This window comes from Pan paniscus, chromosome 10 (genome assembly GCF_029289425.2).
Source record: "Pan paniscus chromosome 10, NHGRI_mPanPan1-v2.0_pri, whole genome shotgun sequence".
In the NCBI taxonomy this organism is placed as follows: domain Eukaryota; kingdom Metazoa; phylum Chordata; class Mammalia; order Primates; family Hominidae; genus Pan; species Pan paniscus.
Window position 1 is genome coordinate 43833116 of NC_073259.2, and position 23846 is coordinate 43856961.

Here is a 23846-nt window from a genome sequence, read left to right on the forward strand (position 1 = left end):
ATAGATAGAACACAATGCAAAAGAAAAAAATGCAATCTCACTGTTTTATGTTTTTTTCTTCAGTATCTAGAGGTACTCTATGGAAATCTTGGAAAGAAAGAGTTATAAAACGACCTTCAACAGCCCGTGCTTTAAGACCAGATCAGATGATTAGTGATCAACTTGCAACAAATACAAAGGTTTCAGAAATCCAAGGTATGCTACAGGAACTCATAGGCACCACAATGTTCAGTACATTGGAAAACAATGCTATTAAATATATATCATCAACAATAGTAAACCTTTCTAAAGCTTTGAGTATGCTAAATGATGAATTAAAATGTGTTAACTTCCAAAGTTCCACTGTGTATGCACATGAGACAAGTGAAGCAGAAAAGGAGCTCTCTCTGAAGATAATACGAGATCTCAGTAACGAAAATGAAATGCTTCAGCAGAAACTTCAAGATGCAGAAGAAAAATGTGAACAACTTATTCGATCCAAAATTGTTATAGAACAACTATATGCAAAATTGTCCACATCATCAACCTTGAAAGTGTTACCTGGACCTTCTCCACAGTCATCCAGGGCGATTATCAAAGTTGGTGATACTGAGGACAATATGGACAATATTTTAGACAAGGAACTTGAAAATATTGTAGATGAAGTCCAAAGAAAAGAGACCAAGGACTCCGGGATAAAATGGGGCTCCACTATTTCATATACAGCCCAAGCTGAAAGAACTCCAGATTTAACTGAACTACGACAGCAACCTGTTGCTTCTGAAGATATTTCTGAAGACAGCACTAAAGATAACGTACCATTGAAGAAAGGTGATGTCTATCAGGAAGATGAGACTGATGAGTATCAATCATGGAAAAGAAGGCACACAAAAGGCACATATGTATATGAGACCTCTGGACCAAATCTGAGTGATAATAAAAGTGGACAGAAAGTCTCAGAGGCCAAACCTAGTCAATACTATGAGCTACAAGTACTGAAAAAGAAAAGAAAAGAAATGAAATCCTTTTCTGAAGATAAATCAAAGTCACCCACTGAAGCAAAAAGAAAACATCTCTCTTTAACTGAAACAAAGAGCCAAGGTGGCAAAAGTGGAACAAGTATGATGATGTTGGAGCAATTTAGGAAGGTCAAACGTGAATCTCCATTTGACAAACGTCCAACTGCAGCAGAGATTAAAGTGGAACCCACCACTGAGTCATTGGACAAAGAGGGCAAAGGTGAAATTAGAAGCCCAGTGGAGCCACTCAGTATGATCCAATTTGATGATACCGCTGAGCCACAGAAAGGAAAAATAAAAGGAAAGAAACACCATATCTCTTCAGGAACTATCACAAGCAAAGAAGAAAAAACTGAAGAGAAGGAAGAGTTGACCAAACAAGTCAAGTCTCATCAACTTGTTAAATCACTCTCAAGAGTGGCTAAAGAGACTTCAGAATCTACCAGAGTTCTAGAAAGTCCAGATGGCAAAAGTGAACAGAGTAACCACGAAGAATTTCAGGAAGCCATAATGGCTTTCCTAAAACATAAAATTGATAACATAGGAAAGGCTTTTGACAAAAAGACTGTTCCGAAGGAAGAGGAGTTATTAAAAAGAGCAGAAGCTGAAAAATTAGGAATCATAAAGGCAAAAATGGAGGAATATTTCCAAAAAGTGGCTGAAACTGTGACTAAAATCTTGAGAAAATACAAAGATACAAAAAAGGAAGAACAAGTTGGAGAGAAACCTATAAAACAAAAAAAGGTGGCCTCATTTATGCCAGGATTGCATTTTCAGAAGTCACCAATTAGTGCAAAATCTGAAAGCAGTACCCTCCTCTCATATGAGAGCACAGATCCAGTAATTAACAATTTAATACAAATGATCTTGGCTGAAATAGAAAGTGAAAGAGATATTCCAACAGTCTCAACAGTACAGAAAGACCACAAGGAGAAGGAAGAACAAAGGCAGGAGCAATATTTGCAAGAGGGTCAAGAACAAATGTCTGGCATCAGTCTCAAACAGCAGTTGCTGGAAGAAAGAAATCTCTTGAAGGAGCACTACGAGAAGATAAGTGAGAATTGGGAAGAAAAAAAGGCGTGGCTCCAGATGAAGGAGGGAAAGCAAGAACAACAGAGCCAGAAACAGTGGCAGGAAGAAGAGATGTGGAAGGAAGAGCAAAAACAGGGAACTCCAAAGCAGGCTGAGCAAGAGGAGAAGCAAAAGCAAAGAGGACAGGAGGAAGAAGAGCTTCCAAAATCAAGCCTGCAGCGGCTGGAAGAAGGGACCCAAAAAATGAAAACACAAGGGTTGCTCTTGGAAAAGGAGAATGGACAGATGAGGCAGATTCAGAAGGAAGCGAAACATCTGGGGCCACACAGGAGAAGGGAGAAAGGGAAGGAAAAGCAGAAGCCAGAGAGAGGGCTAGAGGACCTCGAAAGGCAGATCAAAACAAAGGATCAGATGCAGATGAAGGAAACACAACCTAAAGAGCTAGAAAAAATGGTCATCCAAACTCCAATGACATTATCGCCCAGGTGGAAGAGTGTATTGAAAGATGTACAGCGGTCATATGAAGGAAAGGAGTTTCAGAGGAATCTGAAGACATTAGAGAACCTTCCTGATGAAAGGGAGCCCATATCAATCACACCTCCCCCCTCCCTACAATGCTCCCCGCCTGGAGCTCTTCCTATTTCTGGCCAGCCTCTCACTAAATGCATTCATCTCACACCTCAGCAGGCCCAGGAAGTGGGGATCACACTCACTCCTCAGCAGGCCCAGGCTCAGGGGATCACACTCACCCTTCAGCAGGCCCAGGAACTAGGGATCCCTCTCACCCCTCAGCAGGCCCAGGCCCTGGAGATCCCTTTCACCCCTCAGCAGGCGCAGGCCCTGGGGATCCCTCTCACCCCTCAACAGACCCAGGTTCAAGGGATCACTCTCACCCCTCAGCAGGACCAGGCCCCGGGGATCTCTCTCACCACTCAGCAGACTCAGAAACTAGGGATCCCTCTCACCCCTCAGCAGGCCCAGGAATTGGGGATCCCTCTTACCCCTCAGCAGGCCCAGGCCCTGGGGATCCCTCTCACCCCTCAGCAGGCTCAGGAATTGGGGATCCCTCTCACCCTTCAGCAGGCCCAGGCCCTGGGGATCCCTCTCACCCCTCAGCAGGCTCAGGCCCTGGGGGTCTCTCTCACCCCTCAGCAGGCTCAGGAACTGGGGATCCCTCTCACCCCTCAGCAGGCCCAGGCCCTGGGGATCACTCTCACCCCTCAGCAGGCTCAGGACTTGGGGATCCCTCTCACCCCTCAGCAGGCCCAGGCCCTGGGGATCACTCTCACCCCTCAGCAGGCTCAGGACTTGGGGATCCCTCTCACCCCTCAGCAGGCCCAGGCCCTGGGGGTCTCTCTCACCCCTCAGCAGGCTCAGGAATTGGGGATCCCTCTCACCCCTCAGCAGGCCCAGGCCCTGGGGATCACTCTCACCCTTCAGCAGGCCCAGGAATTGGGGATCCCTCTCACCCCTCAGCAAGCGCAGGCTCTCGGAATCACTCTCACTCCTAAGCAGGCCCAGGAACTGGGGATCCCTCTTACTCCTCAGCAGGCCCAGGCCCTGGGGATCACTCTCACCCCTAAGCAGGCTCAGGAATTGGGGATCCCTCTCACCCCTCAGCAGGCGCAGGCTCTCGGGATCACTCTCACCCCTAAGCAGGCTCAGGAATTGGGGATCCCTCTCACCCCTCAGCAGGCCCAGGCCCTGGGGATCCCTCTCACCCCTCAGCAGGCACAGGCTCAGGAGATCACTCTCACCCCTCAGCAGGCCCAGGCCCTGGGGATCACTCTCACCCCTCAGCAGGCCCAGGCCCTGGGGATCCCTCTCACCCCTAAGCAGGCACAGGCTCTGGGGATCCCTTTCACCCCTCAGCAGGCGCAGGCCCTGGGGATCCCTCTCACCCCTCAGCAGGCGCAGACTCAGGAGATCATTCTCACCCCTCAGCAGGCCCAGGCCTTGGGGATGCCTCTCACCACTCAGCAGGCTCAGGACCTGGGGATCCCTCTCACCCCTCAGCAGGCTCAGGAATTGGGGATCCCTCTCACCCCTCAGCAGGCGCAGGCTCTCGGGATCACTCTCACCCCTAAGCAGGCTCAGGAATTGGGGATCCCTCTCACCCCTCAGCAGGCCCAGGCCCTGGGGATCCCTCTCACCCCTCAGCAGGCACAGGCTCAGGAGATCACTCTCACCCCTCAGCAGGCCCAGGCCCTGGGGATCCCTCCCATCCCTCAGCGGGCTCAGGAATTGGGGATCCCTCTCACCCCTCAGCAGGTGCAGGCTCAGGGGATCCCTCTCACCCCTCAGCAGGCGCAGGCCCTGGGGATCCCTCTCACCCCTCAGCAGGCGCAGGCCCTGGGGATCCCTCTCACCCCTCAGCAGGCCCTGGCTCAGGGGATCCCTCTCACCCCTCAGCAGGCCCAGGCCCTGGGGATCCCTCTCACCCCTCAGCAGGCGCAGGTTCAGGGGATCACTCTCACCCCTCAGCAGGCCCAGGCACTGGGAGTCCCCATCACCCCAGTAAATGCCTGGGTGTCAGCTGTCACTCTTACCTCTGAGCAAACCCAGGCTTTGGAGTCCCCTATGAACTTAGAACAGGCTCAACAACAGTTATTGAAGTTAGGGGCTCTTCTCACCTTAGATAAAGCCCATACCTTGGGATCGCCCCTCACCCTTAAGCAAGCCCAGTGGTCCCATAGACCATTTCAGAAATCGAAGGCTTCTCTCCCCACTGGGCAATCCATCATATCAAGATTGTCTCCAAGCCTTAGGCTGTCCCTGGCATCATCAGCTCCTACTGCTGAGAAGTCCTCTGTATTCGGGGTCTCTTCTACTCCTTTGCAGATATCAAGGGTTCCCCTCAACCAAGGCCCCTTTGCCCCTGGGAAGCCCCTAGAAATGGGGATTCTTTCTGAGCCTGGGAAGCTTGGGGCACCACAGACTCTTCGTTCCTCTGGACAGACCCTGGTATACGGAGGTCAATCCACTTCTGCGCAGTTACCGGCACCACAGGCCCCTCCCACCCCTGGGCAGCTCCCAATATCTCCGGCCCCTCCCACTCCAGGGCTGCCCTTTATAGCTGGAGTTCCACCCACTTCTGGACAGATTCCAAGTCTCTGGGCTCCTCTTTCTCCTGGGCAGCCCTTAGTTCCTGAAGCCTCTTCCATCCCTGGGGACCTCCTGGAATCTGGACCCTTAACCTTCTCTGAGCAGCTCCAGGAATTCCAGCCTCCTGCCACTGCTGAGCAATCTCCCTATCTGCAGGCTCCTTCTACCCCTGGGCAGCATCTGGCAACATGGACCCTTCCTGGGCGAGCTTCTTCATTATGGATCCCTCCCATCTCTAGACATCCTCCCACACTCTGGCCGTCCCCAGCCCCTGGAAAGCCCCAGAAAAGTTGGTCCCCTTCTGTTGCTAAGAAAAGATTGGCAATTATTTCTTCTCTGAAATCTAAATCAGTATTGATCCATCCTAGTGCTCCAGATTTCAAGGTAGCTCAAGTTCCTTTCACCACTAAGAAGTTCCAAATGTCGGAGGTCTCTAACACTTCCGAAGAAACCCAGATACTTCGAGACACTTTTGCTATAGAATCATTTAGAACATTTCAGTCCCATTTCACCAAATATAGGACACCAGTATACCAAACCCCTTACACTGATGAAAGGGCCCTTCTCACTCCCATGAAGCCAACAACATCACCATCTTCTCTCACTACTCTACTCAAAACATCACAGATTTCACCTTTGGAATGGTACCAGAAATCCCGATTCCCTCCTATAGACAAACCCTGGATACTGAGTTCAGTTTCAGGTACCAAGAAACCCAAAGTAATGGTGCCCCCTTCCTCTCCTCAAGAACTTGAAGAAAAGAGGTATTTTGTTGATGTGGAGGCTCAGAAGAAGAACCTGATACTATTAAATCAGGCTATAAAAACTTGTGGACTCCCTTCACAGCTACACACAAAGGCTAGGACTCTCATAATTGAGATACTTCATATGGACACGGTTCAGTTGGGATACTTATTCCGCAAGTACATTGCCTATAGGCTGATCCAGTATGCCAGGTAGATATAATTATTTATGTCTAGTTTTCTGGTTTAGTTCTGATTGCAAATATTTTCTGTCATTGTCCCAGAAGTATATTCATATTTGTCAGGCCATATGTTCTAAAGGACTGCCTTATATAAGGTCTATGGGAAGGAAGCTTGTTTAAGATAGCAAAAGGAGATATATTTTTTGGAAAATAAGAAATAACATATAACATGATCCATTTCATCCATATATATCTCCAGCGGAGATGCCAAGTATATTTTGTGGATCATGGTTGGTCTCCAAAACATCAATTTCAAAAGTTTCCAGTTATTCTGAATTTCTTTCATCATTTTTGGTTCACCAGAAACGTATGATTTTTAAAATGGGAGATGGCATAAAAAAAGAATGAGACCAGGCATAGTGGCTCATGCCTGTAATCCCAGCACTTTGGGAGGCTGAGGCAGGTGGATAACTTGAGGCCAGGAGTTCAAGACCAGCCTGGCCAACATGGCGAAATCCCATCTCTGCAAAAAATTCAAAAATGAGACAGGCATGGTTGCGTGCACCTGTAATCCCAGGATTACCTGAGAGGCTAGGGCAGGAGAATCGCTTGAACCCGGGAGGTGTAAGTTGCAATAAGCCGATCATGCCACTACACTCCAGCCTGGGTGAGAGAGTCAGCCTCTGTCTCAAAATAATAATAATAATAATAATAATAAGAGATCCTGCCATTTGCAACAACATGAATGGAACTAGAGGTCATTATATTAAGTGAAATAAGCCGAGCACAGAAAGACAAACTTCACATGCTCTCACTTATTTGTGGGAGCTAAAAATTAAAGCAATTGAACTAATGGACATAAAGAGTAGAAGGATGGGACAGGTGCAGTGACTCACGCCTGTAATCCCAGCACTTTGGAAGTCTGAGGGGGGAGGATCACTTGAGCCCAGGGGTTTGAGACAAGCCTGGACAACAAATTGAGACCCTGTCTCTACAAAAAATACAAAAAATTAGCTGGGCATGATGGTGCATGCCTGTAGTCCCAGCTACTCAGGAAGCTGAGCTTGGAGGATCACTCAAGCCCCAGGAGGTTGAGACTGCAGTAAACCAAGATCGCGCCACTGCACTCCAGCCTGGGTGACAGAGCAAGACCCAGTCTCAGGAAAAAAAAAAAAAGAGAAGGATGGTTACCATAGGCTAGAAAGGGTAGTGGGGGTGGGGGGAAAGTAGGGATGGTTAATGGGTACAAAAAAATAGAAAGAATGAATAAGATTTAGCATTTGAAAGCACAACAGGGTGACTATAGTCAATAATAATGTAATTGTACATTTAAAAATAACAGAGTATAATTGGATTATTGGATTGTTTGTAACACAAAGGATAAATGCTTGATGCAATGGATACCCCATTTACCCTAATATGATTATTACACATTGCATGCCTGTATCAAAACATCTCCTGTACCCCCAAAATATATATACCTACTATGTACCCACAAAAAAAATTTTTAATGAAAAAAACAAACAAACAAAAAAATGGCCACGCATGGTGGCTCACATCTGTAATCACAGTACTTTGGGAGGCCGAGGCAGGTGGATCACGAGTTCGTGAGTTCGAGACCAGCCTGGCCAATATGGTGAAACCCCATCTCTTCTAAACTACAAAAATTAGCCGGGCATGGTGGCACGTGCCTGGAATCCCAGCTACTTGGGAGGCTGGGCAGGAGAATTGCTTGAACCCAGGAAGCAGAGCTTGCAGTGAGCCGAGATTGAGCTGCTGGACTCCAGCCAGCGGGGCAGAGCAAGACTCCATCTCAGGAAAAAATAAAAAATAAACAGAAAAGACAAATAAAAAAAACAAGTAAATACAGGCAGGGTGCAGTGGCTCATGCCTGTAACCCCAGCACTTTGGGATGCCAAGGCAGATGGGTTACTTGAGGTCAGGAGTTCGAGACCACCCTGGCCAACATGGTGAAACCTCATCTCTATTAAAAAAAAATACAAAAAATCAGCTGGCCAACATGGTGAAACCCCTTCTCTACTAAAAATACAAAAATTAGCTGGGCGTGGTGGGCACCTGTAATCCCAGCACTTTGGGAGGCTGAGGCAGGCGGACCACCTGAGGTCAGGAGTTCGAGACCAGCCTGGCCAACATGGTGAAACCCCATCCCTACTAAAAATACAAAAATTAGCTGGGCATGGTAGCACACACCTCCAGCTACTCCGGACGCTGAGGCAGGAGAATCGTTTGAACCCGGGAGGTGGAGGTTGCAGTGAGCAGAGATTGCGCCATTGCACTCCAGCCTGGGCAACGGGGTGAGACTCCATCTCAAAAAAAAAAAAAAAAATTACCAGGCATTGTGGCTCACACCTGTAGTCTCAGCTACTCAGGAGGCTGAGGCAGAAGAATTGCTTGAACCCGAGAGGCAGAGGTTGCAGTGAGGCAAGACTGTGCCGTCGTCTCAAAAAAACAACAAAAAAACAAAACAAAAGAAACAAAGGGAGATGGCAGATTATGTAGGAGGTTGTTGCCATGGCAAATTTGCTGTTGGGGTGACCTGGAGGCAGCATGCAGCAGGTCCTGGTCCTGATTTTTAAAAGTTGCAAATATCAGAAATGGATTAGGGCAGGTAACAATTTTCCTGCCATTCTTAACATTTGCATTTGAAGTTACCAACCTATTATTTCGGGGAATTTTTTTTTTTTTTTTGAGATGGAGTCTCCCTCTTTTGCCCAGGCTGGAGTGCAGTGGCGCGATCTTGGCTCACTGCAACCTCTGCCTCCTGGGTTCAAGCGATTCTCCTGCCCTCAGCCTCTAGAGTAGCTGGAGGTGTGTGCCACCATGCCCAGCTAATTTTTGTATTTTTAGTAGGGACGGGGTTTCACCATGTTGGCCAGGCTGGTCTCGAACTCCTGACCTCAGGTGGTCCACCTGCCTCAGCCTCCCAAAGTGCTGGGATTACAGGTGTGAGCCACCGCGCCCAGCTATTATTTTCTATTGATCTGCCTATTGATAAGTCACTTCCAGTCTCTGTTATTTTCGTTTTATTTTTATGATGCTGAGTCTTTGAGGTCTTTATTAGTGCTGTTTGCCAGCACTTGTCAATGAGATGTGAGCAGAATTGATATGTTATTTCTGTGCTGAGCTTGTCTTTGTTGGTTTGATGACCTACAGAGTTTCCTTTTCCTCTGGCATAGTAACCCACAATGTTCAAGGTGATTGTTGTTCCTTTACACATGTCCCTGAAAGAATACAGTGAAGTTCACTCCCTGCCAAGCCATGATGGATTCGTAGTATGAGCAACAAGTGAATTTTTTTGTTGTTTTAAGCCACTGAGGCTTGGGAGTTTTGTTAAAATAGCAAAACCTAGCTTATATTCACTAATAGAGTCTTCCTATCCAAGAATATGGTATATCTATTTTTTTTTTTTTGAGACAGAGTCTTACTCTGTCACCCAAGCCAATTATACATCTTTTTTTTGTTGTTCGGGTTTGTGTGTGTGTGTGTGTGTGTGTGTGTGTGTGTGTGCATGTGTGACCACATATGCACAAAATTTTGATTTTTGTATGTTTATTTTATTTTATTTTATTTTTGAAACAGAGTCTCGCTCTGCTGCCCAGGCTGGAGTGCAGTGGGGCGATCTCCACTCACTGCAATCTCTGCCTCCCTCATTCACGCCATTCTCCTGCCTCAGCCTCCCGAGTAGCTGGGACTACAGGTGCCCACCACAACGCCTGGCTAATTTTTTGTATTTTTAATACAGACGGGGTTTCACCGTGTTAGCCAGGATGGTCTCGATCTCCTGACCTCGTGATCCACCCGCTTCGGCCTCCCAAAGTGCTGGGATTACAGGCGTGAGCCACCGCGCCCGGTGATTTTTGTATGTTTAAATAAATGTATAAAACAGATACAGGGCTGGGTGCGGTGGCTCATGCCTCTAATCTCCCAGCACTGTAGGAGGCTGAGGTGGGCAGATCACCCAAGGTCAGGAGTTCACCTGGCCTACATGATGAAACCCCATCTCTAATAAAAATACAAAAATTAGCTGGGCATGGTGGTGTGTGCCTGTAATCCCAGATACTTGGGTGGCTGAGGCAGGAGAATTGCTTGAACCCGGGAGGCAGAGATTGCAGTGAGCTGAGATGGCGCCACCACTACATTCCATTCTGTATGACTTTTTTCTTTCTTTCTCTTTCTTTCTTTCTTTCTTTCTTTCTTTCTTTCTTTCTTTCTTTCTTTCTTTCTTTCTTTCCTTCTTTCCTTCTCTCTCTCTCTTTCTTTCTTTCCTTTCTTCTTCTTTTTTTTGGCGGGGTCTGGCTTTGTCGCCCAGCTGGAGCACAGTGGTGCAATCTTGGCTCACTGCAACTTCTGCCTCCCAGACTGAAGGAATCCTTCTACTCAGCCTCCTGAGTAGCTGGGACTATAGGCACATGCCACCACGCCTGGCTAACTTTTGTATTTTTTTTTTTTTTGAGGCAAAGTCTCGCTCTTGTCCCCCAGGCTGGAGTGCAATGGCATGATATAATACTATTCAAAGTAGTCTACAGATTCAATGATATTCCTATTAAACTACCAATGTCATTTTTCACTACATTAGAAAAAGCTATTGTAAAATTCATATGGAACCAAAAAAGAGCCCAAATAGCCAAAGCCATCCTAAGCAAAAACAACAAAGCTGGAGGCATATTACATTATCCAACTTCAAACTATACTATAAGGCTACAGTAACCAAAACAACATTGTACTGGTACAAAAACAGACACATAGATCAATGGAACAGAATAGAGAACCCAGAAATAAAGCCCCATACCCACAATCATCTAATTGTGGACAAAGTCAACAAAAACAATCAATGAGGAAAGGACTCTCTGTCCAATAAATGATGCAGGGACAGCTGGCTGACCATATGCAGAAGAATGAAATTGCATCCCTACCTTTCACCATATACAAAAATTAACTCGAGATGGATTAAAGATTTAAATGTAAGACCTCAAACTATACAAATCCTAGAAGAAAACCTAGGAAATACCATTCTGTTTCTTTTTTTATTTTTATTTATGTATTAGAGACAGAGTTTTTGCTCTGTTGCCCAGGTTGGAGTGCAGTGGCACGATCTCACCTCACTGCAACCTCTGCCTCCTGAGTTCAAGCCATTCTCCTGCCTCAGCCTTGCTAACAGATGTTAGCAAGGCTGCAGAGAAAAGGAATGCTTATCCGCTGTTAATGGGAATGTAAATTAGCTCAGCCACTGTGGAAAGTAGTTTGAAGACTTCTTGTTTTTATGGTGGTGGTGGTGTTTTGTTTTTGTTTTTTGTTTTGTTTTGTTTTTTAGACGAAGTTTTGCTCTTGTTGCCCACCCCTGGCTAATTTTTGTATTTTTAGTAAAGACAGAATTTCATCATATTGGTCAGGCTGGTCTCGAACTCCTGACTTCAGGTGATCTACCCGCCTTCGCCTCACACAGTGCTGGGATTACAGGCGTGAGCCACCGCGCTCGGCCTTGTTTTGTTTTTTGACATGATCTCACTCTCTTGCCCAGGGCAATGATGGCTCACTGCAGTTTAGATCTCCTGGGTTCACGCAATTTTCCCATATCAGCCTCCGAGTAGCTGGGACTACAGGCCTATGCCATCATGCCTGGCTAATTTTTTAATTTTTAATTTTTTGTAGGGATAGGGTCTTACTATGTTTCCCAGGCTAGTCTTGAACTCCTGGGCTCAAGTTATCCTCTTGGGCTCAAGTTATCCTCCTGCCCCAGCCTCCCAAAATGTTGGGATTACAGGCCTGAGACAACATGCCCAGCTGAGATTTCTCAAAGAACTTAAAATAGAACTACCACTTGACCCAGCAATCCCATTACTGGGTATATATTCAAAGGAAAATAAATTATTATACCAAAAAGACACATGCACTTGTCTGCTCATTGCAGCATTATTCACAAAGACATGGAATCAACCTAGGTACACACCAGTGGTGGACTGGATAAAGAAAATGTGGTATATATACAACATATGGAATACTATGCTGCCATAAACAAGAACAAAATCATGTCCTTTGCAGCAAATGGATGCAGTTGGAGGACATTATCCTAAACAAATTAACAGAAGAACAGAAAACCAAATACCAACATTCTTGCTTATAAATGGAGCTAAATGTTGGGTACACAGGGACATAAAGATGGGAACAACAGACACTGGGGACCACTAGTAGGGGAGAGAGGAAGTGGGACAAGGTTTGAAGAACTACCTATTGGGTACTATGGTCATAACCTGCGTGATGGGATCATTTGTACCCCAAATCTCAGCATCATGCAATATAACCATGTAACAAACCTGCATATGTACCCTCTGAATCTAAAGTAAAAGTTGAACTTACTAAAATAAAAAAGAAAAGTTGAATTAAACCAAATTCAATTTGAAAAAAAAAAAAAAAAAAGACCAGCTGGGTGTGGTGGCTTATCCTGTAATCCTAGTACTTTGGGAGGCCAAGGTGGTGAATCACTTGAATCCAGGAGTTCAAGACCAGCCTGGCCAACATGGTGAAACCCCATCTCTACAAAAAAAAAAAAAAAGGCTGGGTGTGGTGGCTCACACCTATAATCCCAGCACTTTGGGAGGCCAAGGCAGGCAGATCACGAGGTCAGGAGAATGAGGACTATCCTGGCTAACACAGTGAAACCCCGTCTCTACTAAAAATACAAAAAATTAGCTGGGCATGGTGGCGGGCGCCTGTAGTCCCAGCTACTCTGAAGGCTGAGGCAGGAGAATGGCTTGAACCCGGGAGGTGGAGGTTGCAGTGAGCCGAGATTGCACCACTGCACTCCAGCCTGGGTGAAGGAGCGAGACTCCGTCTCAAAGAAGAAAAAAAAAAAGAGAGAGAAAACAAAAACCCATGGATTAGCTGGGTTCGCTGTAGTCCCAGCTACTCAGGAAGCTGAGGCATGAGAATTGCTTGAGTCCGGGAGACGGAGGTTGCAATGAGCCAAGATCGCACCACTGCACCACTGCACTCCAGCCTGGGCAACAGAGCAAGACTCTGTCTCAGAAAACAGCAACAACAGCAACAACAACAAAAAAACCCTGAATGTTCAATTTTGTTAAATAATGTGATTTGAGCACTTTATTTTCACATGTATTAAAGAAAATGTGGGCTGGGAAGGTGGCTTATGCTTGTAATCACAGCACCTTGGGAAGCTAAGGCAGGAGGATTGCTTGAGGCCAGGAGTTTCAAGACCAGCCTGAACAACACATGGGGCCCCATCTTTCTTTTTTCCTGAGATAGGGTCTCACTATGTTGCCCGTGCTGGAGTGCAGTGGCGTGATCACTGTACACTGCAGTCTCACCTTCCCAGGTTTAAACTATCCTCCCACTTCAGCCTCCCCAGTAGCTGGGACTACAGGCACGCACCACCACACCTGGCTAATTTTTAAACTTTTTGTAAAGATAGGGTCTCCTGTTGCCCAGGCTGGTCTTGAATTCCTAGGCTCAAATGATCCTACCACCTTGGCATCCCAAAGTGCTGGGATTACAGTTGTCAGCCACTGCACCCAGCCTGACTCCATCTTTAAAAAAAAAAAAAATTATCTAGTCTTGGTGGTGTGCACCTGTAGTCCCAGCTATTTGGAAAACTGAGACAGGAGGACTGCTTGAGCCCAGGAGTTCAAGGATGTGATGAGTTATGATCGTGTTGTGCCACTGCACTCCACCCTGGGTGACAGAGCGAGACATTGTCTCAAAAAAAAAAAAAAAGGTCAGGAGCGGTGGCTCACGCCTGTAATCCCAGCACTTTGGGAGGCTGAGGCGGGTGGATCACGAGATCAGATTGAGACCATCCTGGCTAACATGGTGAAACCCTGTCTCTACTAAAAATACAAACAAAACTAGACAGATGTGGTAGCATGTAGCTGTAGTCCCAGCTACTCGGGAGGCTGAGGCCGGAAAATCACTTGAACCCAGGAGGCAGAGGTTGCAGTGAGCCGAGATCATGCCACTGCACTCCAGCCTGGGCAACAGAGCGAGACTCTCTCTCTAAAAAAAAAAAAAAAAAAAAGGAGATTTTTTTTTTCCTTAGTTCTATTAATGTAGTTATATTAAACCATCATTGCATTCCTGGCATAAATCCTATTTGTTCTACATGTAACCTTCTTTGTTTTGTTTTGTTTTTGTTTTTTTTAAGACAGAGTCTCACTCGGTTGCCCAGGCTGGAGTGCAGTGGCATGATCTCAGCTCACTGCAACCTCTGCCTCCCAGGTTCAAGCAATTCTCTTGCATCAGCCTGTTTCAGCCTCCAGAGTAGCTGGGATTACAGGCACGCCGCTGCCATGCCTGGCTATTTTTTTTTTTCCTTCTTTGAATATATTGTAGAATCACTATATTTTATTAAGGATTTTTCTCATTCATATTCATAAGTTAAGTTTGGCAGGCAGTTTACTTCTTATGGTATTATCTTTGTGAAGTTTTGGTATAATCTTAAGCTTGCATCATTAAAAAATGTGGAAGTTTATCTTTTGTGCTCTGAAACAATTTAATAGTAAAATTAGCTGTTCTTTTAAGGTTTGGCAGATTTCCCCTATGATATTACACTGGCTTAGTACTTTTTGAAGGGAGTTCTTTGACAGCTTTCTCTCAATTTTATCTCTTTTTTTGAGACGAAGTCTTGCTCTGTTGCCCAAGCTGGAGTGCAGGGGCACGATCTCAGCTCATTGCAACCTCCGCCTCCTGGGTTCAGGGAATTCTCCTGCATCAGCCTCCTGAGTAGCTGGGATTACAGACGCACATCACTACGCCCAGCTAATTTTTGTATTTTTAGTAGAGACAGGTTTCAGCATGTTGGCCAGGCTGGTCTCGAACTCCTGACCTTGTGATCTGCCCACCTTGGCCTCCCAAAGTGCTGGGATTACAGGTATGAGCCACTGCGTCAGGTCGCTTTCTCAATTTTTAGGATTCATTTAGATTTATTGAAGACTTTGAGAACCTAAGTAGCATAATCTGACCTGTCTCAGTAAAATCATTTAAAAATATGACTTTATACAATCATAACCTTAATCCCATCGAGGATCAATTCATTCTTTCAGAAAGCTCTTCTCTAATATTTAATGTTATAATAACAAAATCACAGACAGATGCGACATCAAATAAAATACTGAAAGATTAAAAATTTTATGACCAGGATGGCTAGGTCAAGAAGATTCTAATATTATATGTAAGAGAAAAATACTACAGTAATATAAACTGTTTTTGAATAAAGATTTCTGTAGAGCCTCTGTAAGTGAAGAATTCTACATTTAAGTGCTAAAATATAGTTTTAGAATTGTATTCCCTCATGATCGGTGAAATATATCTGAGAAGAGATGACAGGGAAGATGTAAAATTAGAAAAGATGAGCTGGGCGCGGTGGCTCATGCCTGTAATCCCAGCACTTTGGGAGGCCAAGGCAGGCAGATCACCTGAGGTCAGGAGTTTGAGACCAGCCTGGCCAACAAGGCAAAACCCCATCTCTACTAAAAATACAAAAATTAGCTGGGCATGATGGCGTGCACCTGTAATGCTGGCTACTTGGGAGGCTGAGGCAGGATAATCGCTTGAATTCGGGAGGCAGAAGTTGCAGTGAGCCAAGATCACACCATTGCACTCCAGCCTGGGCAACAGAGCAAGACTCTGTCTCAAAAAAAAAATTTAGAAAAGATGATGATAATTAGACATTTGTTTCCATATATATTGAAGAAAGTTCTCAATAGTACTAGATGTGTGCTCTCTAGATAGCATCACTTAATTCATCAACATTTTTTTTTTTTAAAGAGACAGGGTCTCGCTCTATCAACCAGGCTGGAGTGCAGTTGTGTGATCATAGCTCACCGTAACGCCAAGCTCCTGGGCCGAAGCGACCTGTGTGTGCCATCATGCCCAGCTAATTTTTGATATTTTTTTTAGCGATGGATCTCCCTCTGTTGCCCAGACTGGTCTTGAACTCCTGAGCTCAAGCAATCCTCCTGCCTTGGCCTCTCAAGGTACTGGGATCACAGGTGTGAGACACTGAGCTCGGCCCATCAACATTTAAAAAATATCCACCACTTGTGGGGACTGTGTTAGGTACAGGGATTAGAGGGTAGAAGGATACAAAGATGGATAAGCTACATCCCTGCTTTCAATGCACCTAGTCTCCTCAGAGAGACAGTCACACAAAGAGATGATTATATCGTATGATGTGGAAAGCACAATAATGGCGCATGTGCAGTTATAGAAGAGGACTGAGGAGAGGCGGGAGTTAGGTACAGCTTCTGGGAGTTCAGACCTCTGAACTATGCCTCAAAGAACCAGTAAAAGTCAGTAAGACAGGCAGGGCACTGTGGCTCACGCCTGTAATCCCAGCACTTTGGGAGGCCAAGGTGGGTGGATTGCTTAAGGTCAGGAGTTTGAGACCAGCCTGACCAATATGGTGAAACCCTATCTCTACTAAAAATAAAAAAATTAGCCAGGCACGATGGCAGGTGCCTGTAATCCCAGCTACTCGGGAGGCTGAGGCAGGAGAATCGCTTGAACCCAGGAGGCGGTGGTTGCAGTGAACCGAAATTGCGCCACTGCACTCCAGCCTGGGTGACAGAGTAAGACTCTGTCTCAAAAAAAGAAAAAGTCAGGAAAACAAAGAAGTCAGAGAGTATAGCAGAGTAAAGAAAGGCAGCAGGAAGAAGCTCTGTGTGTGTGTGTGTGTGTGTGTGTGTGTGTAAAGTACTTTGTGGCTAGTACTTAGAACACAAAGAAAAAGCAAAATGTAGTAAGAGATGAGACTGGAAAGATAAAAGAGAGGCAAGATAAAAGAGAATCCTAAATCACATGCTAAGGAACTTGTATTTCATTCCATACTTAATAGAGGATAACTAAAGAATTCTTAGCAAGGGAAGTAAAATGCCAGTAATGTGGCAGACAGATTTAAGAAGAGTAAAGCTCATACAGAGGCATAAGTTAGGACTAGGCGGCATCCACCTAAATGTTTTGAAAGAATATAACGGTGAGAGTAGAATTACTAGGAAAATATTTACAGTTGTTTTAAAAGGATTCTATGCTAAAGTGATATATCAACAGTGTAACTCCTACTAAACAAGGGCATCCATGCCAGGCAAGCTGGTGAAGTCTAAATAAAAAGTAAAATCAGCCCGGTCTGGTGGTACACGCCTGTAATCCCAGCACTTTGAGAGGCCAAGGTGGAGGAATTGCTTGAGCCTAGGAGTTCAAGACCAGCCTGGGCAACATAGTGAGACCCTGTCTCTACAAAAATTATAAAAATTAGCCAGGCGTGGTGGTATGTATGCCTGTGGTCCCAGCTACTTGGTAGGCTGAGGTGGGAGGATCCCATGAGCCTGAGAGGTTGAGGTTGCAGTGAGCCATGGATGCACCACTACACTCCAGCCTGGGCAACACAGTGAGACCCTGTCTCAAAAAAAAAATTACTACAGTCTTGAAACAGTAAAAATGGATAGACTAAAGGAAATATAAATTTTATAGGAGAATCATGCTAATCTAATCTGGACTTGTTGGAGGAAACACTGGACAAGGAGAAACTAAATGAAAATAAATTATGTAAATTTAGTTATGTGCATACAGGGGCTTATAATGCATCTACAACAAACACAAACTTCAGATATATTATTGCATTTAACTGGAAGAATGGGAATCAGGTTCAGAAAGTTCATCCTATTTGCCCAAATCACACAGCTAATAAGTGGTAGAAGTGAATTTTTAAAAATCAATTTCCAAAGTCTATATAGTATACTATACTACCTATTATACTACACTGTCTTAAAGTAGTAACTGTAATGGTTTTTATATTCAAATCCTAATCATGCTTTCTCTTAAACATAGACTTTGAAGTCAAGCAGATCTTGGTTCAAATTTCCAGAACTTCTCTGAGACTTAAATGCGTTGCATGTAAAATGGATATAATAATATTTACTTCAAATAATGGTTGAGGCCAGGCATGGTAGCTCACGCCTGTAATCCCAGCAGTTTGGGAGGCTGAGGCGGGTGAATCACCTGAGGTCTGGAGTTCGAGACCAGCCTAGCCAACATGGTGAAACCCCGTCTCTGCTAAAAATACAAAAATTAGATGGGCGTGGTGGTGCAGCCTGTAATCTTAGCTACTCGGGAGGCTGAGGCAAGAGAATTGCTTGAACCCTGGAGGCGGAGGTTACAGAGAGTTGGGATTGCACCATTGTACTCCAGCCTGGGCAACAAGAGCGAAACTCTGTCTCAAAATAAAATAAAATGAAGGGTTGAAAGGGTTAAATAAAATAACATATGTAGCTTGCAGCACAACAGTAGTAGTACAGTAGTAGTATTACCATAGTAGATGCTCAGTAAATGTAAAGAATCTCTATCTAAAAATCAATATTCCTTAGGACGGGGCAATGGTTTATCAACGTAAGTGGGATTGGCTAAGACAGTGGAAACAAAAGGTAAGGAGGATGAATAGCCATGATTCTAGATAGAGGCTTTTAAATAATAAGATACCCCCATGGTTACTACTGGATTGAATGCTCAGATTTTGTTTGTTTGTTTATTTGTTTGTTTGTTTGTTTGTTTATTTTTAGACGGAGTCTTGCTCTGTCGCCAGGCTGGAATGCAGTGGCGCCATCTCGGCTCACTGCAACCTCCACCTCCCAGTTTCAAGGAATTCTCCTGCCTCAGCCTCCCAAGTAGCTGGGACTACAGGCGCTTGCCACCACGCCCAGCTAATTTTTGTATTTGTAGTAGAGACGGGGTTTCACCGTGTTGGCCAGGATGGTCTCGATCTCTTGACCTTGTGATCCGCCCGCCTCAGCCTCCCAAAGTGCTGGGATGACAGGCGTGAGCCGCCGCGCCCGGCCTTCAGATTATTAAAAATGAATTCTCTCACCAGGCTCATGCCTGTCATCCCAGCACTTTGGGAACCGAGGTGGGTGGATCACTTGGTCCCAGGAGTTAAAGACCAGCCTGGGCATATGATAAAACCCCATCTCTACTTAAAAAAAAAAAAAAAAAAAAAATTGGCAGGCCTGATGGTGTGCCTATAGTCCCAGCTACCAAGGGGGCTGAGGTGGGCGGATGGCTTGAGCTCACAAGGTCAAGGGTGCAGTGAGCCAAGATCGTGCCACTGCACTCCAACCTGGGTGACAAAGAGAGACCCTGTCTAAAAAAAAAAAAAAAAAAAGAATTATCTCTAAAACTACCTCCAAAAATAAAGTCCCTAAGTTTGAAGTTAAACTTTTCCAAGCAGTGAAATATGATTTCAATAAGAAAAAATGATAAGGAAATCTCAAAAGCCTGTGTAATTAGACAGGAAAATGTCAGGAAATATTTGGTGTGAAGAGGCTTATTGGAAAATTAAAAAATCTAATATGTTTAAATATTAAATACAAATATAATAATTTAAGTATTAAATGATCCATATATATAGTAGGTTCTAAAGTATTCATTATAACCCACAAAAGAAACCTAAGAGCTAAAGAATTATTCTTTCTTTCTTCTCTCTCAATATAGAGATGGATAAATAAAATCTCAGGTAAATCTCACTGATTCACCTGAGGCAATATATATATATACGCATGTATATAAAATACATATATTTAGAAAAATGTCTTTGATGGGTCCCCATCATCTACCAAAAAAAAAAATAAGAGAAGATCCAAACTCCTTAACATACCTTTGAAAGCCTTTCATCTTTCACTATCCAACCATTCCAGTCTCATCCCCCACTATATCCTTTCACATATCTGTGGTCAAAAACCCCAGACTACTCATCACTCTCAAAATATAACTTTCGTTTTCTTACCTTTGTTTATGGGATTTCTCCACCTGGACTTCCTCATCCCCTTCTTCCCTGTTCTGTTCGTAAGCACAATGGTTTTCAAACTTTAGTAAAGTAAGAGTTACCTGAGATTTTAAAATGCAGATTCCTGAAGCCTACCACTAAGATTTTGATTCAAAAGGTATGGAGAAGTACCTTGGAACCTGCATTTTCAACAAGCACCCCACCCGTCTACCCCATATGATTCAGTCTAGGTGATCAGAGTCCACACCTTGAGAAATATTGGCATTGTGGAAGAAAGAAGTTCTGGGCTTGCTTCCCAAATCTACCATTTATCAATTATAGGACATTAGAAAAAACACTTAACTTTGCTGAGATTTCTTTTCCTCTTCTGTAGAATGAGGATGGCAAAACTCTGTTTAGGACCACCACAATGTGGTGGAATACATTATAGGAGGGCAGTAGGGAGAGAGAGAGAAAGGGAGAATCTTTTTATGACTGTCCCTCAAAATTCTGCTTGACACCTTCCTATAAAGCCTTCTTTATTACTCTTTTTTTTTTTTTTTTTGAGATGGAGTCTCACTCTGTCACCCAGGCTGGAGTGCAGTGGTGTGGTCTCGGCTCACTGCAACCTCCACCTCCCAGGTTCAAGTGATTCTCCTGCCTCAGCCTCCTGAGTAGCTGGGACTATAGGCGCCCGCCATCACACCGGGCTAATTTTTGTATTTTTTAGTAGAGTCAGGGTTTCATCATGTTGGTCAGTCTGGTCTGGAGCCCCTGACCTCGTGATCTGCCCACCTCGGCCTCCCAAAATGCTGGGATTACAGGCATGAGCCACTGCGCCCGGCCTTATTACCCTTACTGGAATTAACTATGCTTTCCTTTTTGCTCCTGCAGCCTATTTAGTTAGCATTTATTTCATTCTATTTCTTTTTTTTACAAGTAACGTAGTCTCCTATTCTGGATTATAAGTGCTTTTGAAGGCAAGGACACTGTCTTTTCCATAATTGTATTAAGTACTTTCTATGTGTCATTTTTTTTTTTTGAGATAGGATCTCACTCTGTTGCCCAGGCTGGAGTGCAGTGGCACGATCTTGGCTCACTGCAACCTCTGTTGCTCGGGTTCAAGTGATTCTTCTGCCTCAGCCTCCCAAGTAGATGGGATTACAGTCACCTGCCACCGCACCTGGCTAATCTTTGTGTTTTTAGAGGAGATGGGGTTTCACCATGTTGGCCAGGCTGCTCTTGAACTCCTGACCTTGTGATCCACCAGCCTTGGCTTCCCAAAGTGCTTGGACTACAGGCGTGAGACACTGTGCCTGGCCTTACCTTCTATGTGTCTTACACATATCTATACATATGAAAAAAATGATCTATCTTATCCCCTAAGGTAATTTTTATTACAAATAGCCACATTTAACTATTTTTTTAAGAGTCGGAGTCTTGCCCTTAACAAAAAGGTGAATGTAATGGCGTGATCATAACTCACTGCAGCCTCGAACTCCCTAGGCTCAAGCAAGCCTCTCACCTCAGCCTCCTGAGTGGCTGTGTCTACAGGTATGTGCCACCATGCCCAGCTATTTTTATTTTGCAGAGACGGAGTCTTACTATATTGCCCAAGCTAGTCGCAGACTCCTGGCCTCAAGCGATCCTCCCACCTCAGCCTCCCAAAGTGCTGGGATTACAGGCATGAGCCACTTCACCTGGCATAGCTTTTAAAATATATTAAAATAATTGTAAGCAACACTATTTTAACACTGGAAACTTTGTGAAGACTTAATGAAAATTTTGATAATCATATAGATTTTTGAAGGTTCATTCGTAGGAACTGGATTAAAGTCTTATTAAGCAAGCTTCCCATCCTTCTCTACTTACTGGGGATGATGAGAGAATTGAAAGAAACTGAGGACAGGTTGGGCATAGTGGCTCACTCCTGTAATCCCAACATTTTGGGAGGCTGTGGCAGGAGGATCGCTTGAGGTCAAGAGTTCAAGACCAGCCTGGACAACATGGCAAAACCCCATCTCTACTAAAAATACAAAAATTAGCTGGGCGTGGTGGTGCACACCTGTATTCCCAGCTACTTGGGAGGCTGAGCCATGAGAATTGCTTGAACCCATGAGGCAGAGGTTGCAGTGAGTCAAGATCACACCACTGCACTCCAGCCTGGGCAACACAGTGAGACTCTGTCTCAAAAAAATAAAATAAAATAAAAAAGAGGCCATGCTCAGTGGCTCAGGACTGTAATCCCAGCACTTTGGGAGGCCAAGGAAAGTGGATCACGAGGTCAGGAGTTTGAGACCAACCTGACCAACATGGAGAAACCCCGTCTCTACTAAAAATATACAAATTAGCTGGGCATGGTGGTGCACACCTGTAGTCCCAGCTACTCAGGAAGCTGAGGCAGGAGAATTTCTTGAATCCAGGAGGTGGAGTTTGCATAAGCCATGATCGCACCATTGCACCTCCAGCCTGGGCAACAAGATCGAAACTCCGTCTCAAAAAAAAAAAGAAACTGAGGACAAGTTTGTTGAAGTAGGGTCTGCAACTATTATCGCTCTAATTTTTATTAATCTTTTCAAGGAACAACATAATGAAACGACTAAAAGCCATCCAAAATACTGGGAAAGGCTATGAGGCCAGGAACCTCCACATGATGCTGAGCAGACTTGATGACTACGGGAAAAAGGTGATGCAGGTCTGGACTGAGAAGCAGAAGTCTCTAGGGCAGAAACGGAATCAGTGCCTGAAGAAAATGATACATGTATTCAACCAGGTAACCTGCTTTCCACTCCCTCTGTTCAGCATGTTGTAAAAACATGAAAGTGGTAAGCTTTGTAAATGACATTTACCTGGAGACACCATGTCATATTACTTTCCTGGGCTGCTGTAACAAATTACCACAAACTTCATAGCCTAAAACAACAGAAATTTACTCTCTCACAGTTCTAGAGGCCAGAAGTTAGTGAAATCAGGGTGTCTGCCGGGTTGGTTCCTTCTAGAAGCTCTGAGAGGGCATTCTGTTGCATGCTTCTCTCCTAGATTGTGGTGGCTATGGGCAATCCTTAGCATTCCTCAGTTTGTAGCCACATAATTCCAATCTCCGCCTCCGTCTTTCAAATGGCCTTTTTTTGTTTTGCTTTGTTTTTTGTTTTTTTGAGACAGTCTTGCTCTGTCTCCCAGGGAGTACAGTGGCACTATTTCGACTCGGTGCAAACTCCACCTCCTGGGTTCAAGAGATTCTCCCGATTCAGCCTCCCGAGTAGATGGGATTACAGGCGCCCACCACCATGCCCAGCTAAATTTTATATTTTTAGTAGAGATGGGGTTTCACCATGTTGGCCAGGCTGGTTTCGAATTCCTGACCTCAGGTGATCCACCTGCCTCGACCTCCCAAAGTATTGGGATTACAGGCTTGAGCCATCACGCCTGGCCTGAGTTCTTATAATAAATATTACAAGCTGTGGTTCTAGAAACATTTTATATCTGTATATCCTTCTCTCTCCTTAAAATCGATTAATTTATAAGATTAGTTTACTTGCTACTTTGGAAGGTGCAGAGAGGCTTCTCATCAGAGCCTAATCCAAGTCAAACATATATTGTAAATTTTCAGAACTGTCATATTTTATTTTATTATTTATTTATTTATTTATTTTTGAGATGAGGTCTCACTGTGTCACCCAGGCTGGAGTGCAGTGGCGTGATCTCGGCTCACTGCAACCTCCGCCTCCTGAGTTCAAGTGATTCTCCTGCTTCACCCTCCCGAGTAGTTGGGATTACAGGTGCCTGCCACCACGTCTGGTTAATTTTTGTATTTTTAGTAGAGATGGGGTTTCACCATGTTGGCCAGGCTGGTCTTGGACTCCTGACCTCAAGTGAACCGCCCATGGCAGCCTCCCAAAGTGCTGGGATAGAGGCGTGAGCCACCGTGCCCGGCCCAGAACAGTTATATTTTAAATATTACAGCTCTTTGTCAAAAAAATGAATATTCTCCTTTTTTTGATTT

General features: G+C 44.8%; 1 protein-coding gene across 1 annotated transcript in view; it reads left to right on the plus strand.

Moving 5' to 3' along the window:
• FAM186A (family with sequence similarity 186 member A) overlaps positions 1-23846 on the plus strand; it is a 72547-nt gene that overhangs the window by 42966 nt on the left and 5735 nt on the right. Inside the window, exons 4-5 of the mRNA XM_055095667.2 lie at positions 64-6091; positions 22424-22616. Of these exons, the coding sequence (XP_054951642.1) occupies positions 64-6091; positions 22424-22616 (6221 nt within the window). The remainder of the gene's footprint in view (positions 1-63; positions 6092-22423; positions 22617-23846) is intronic.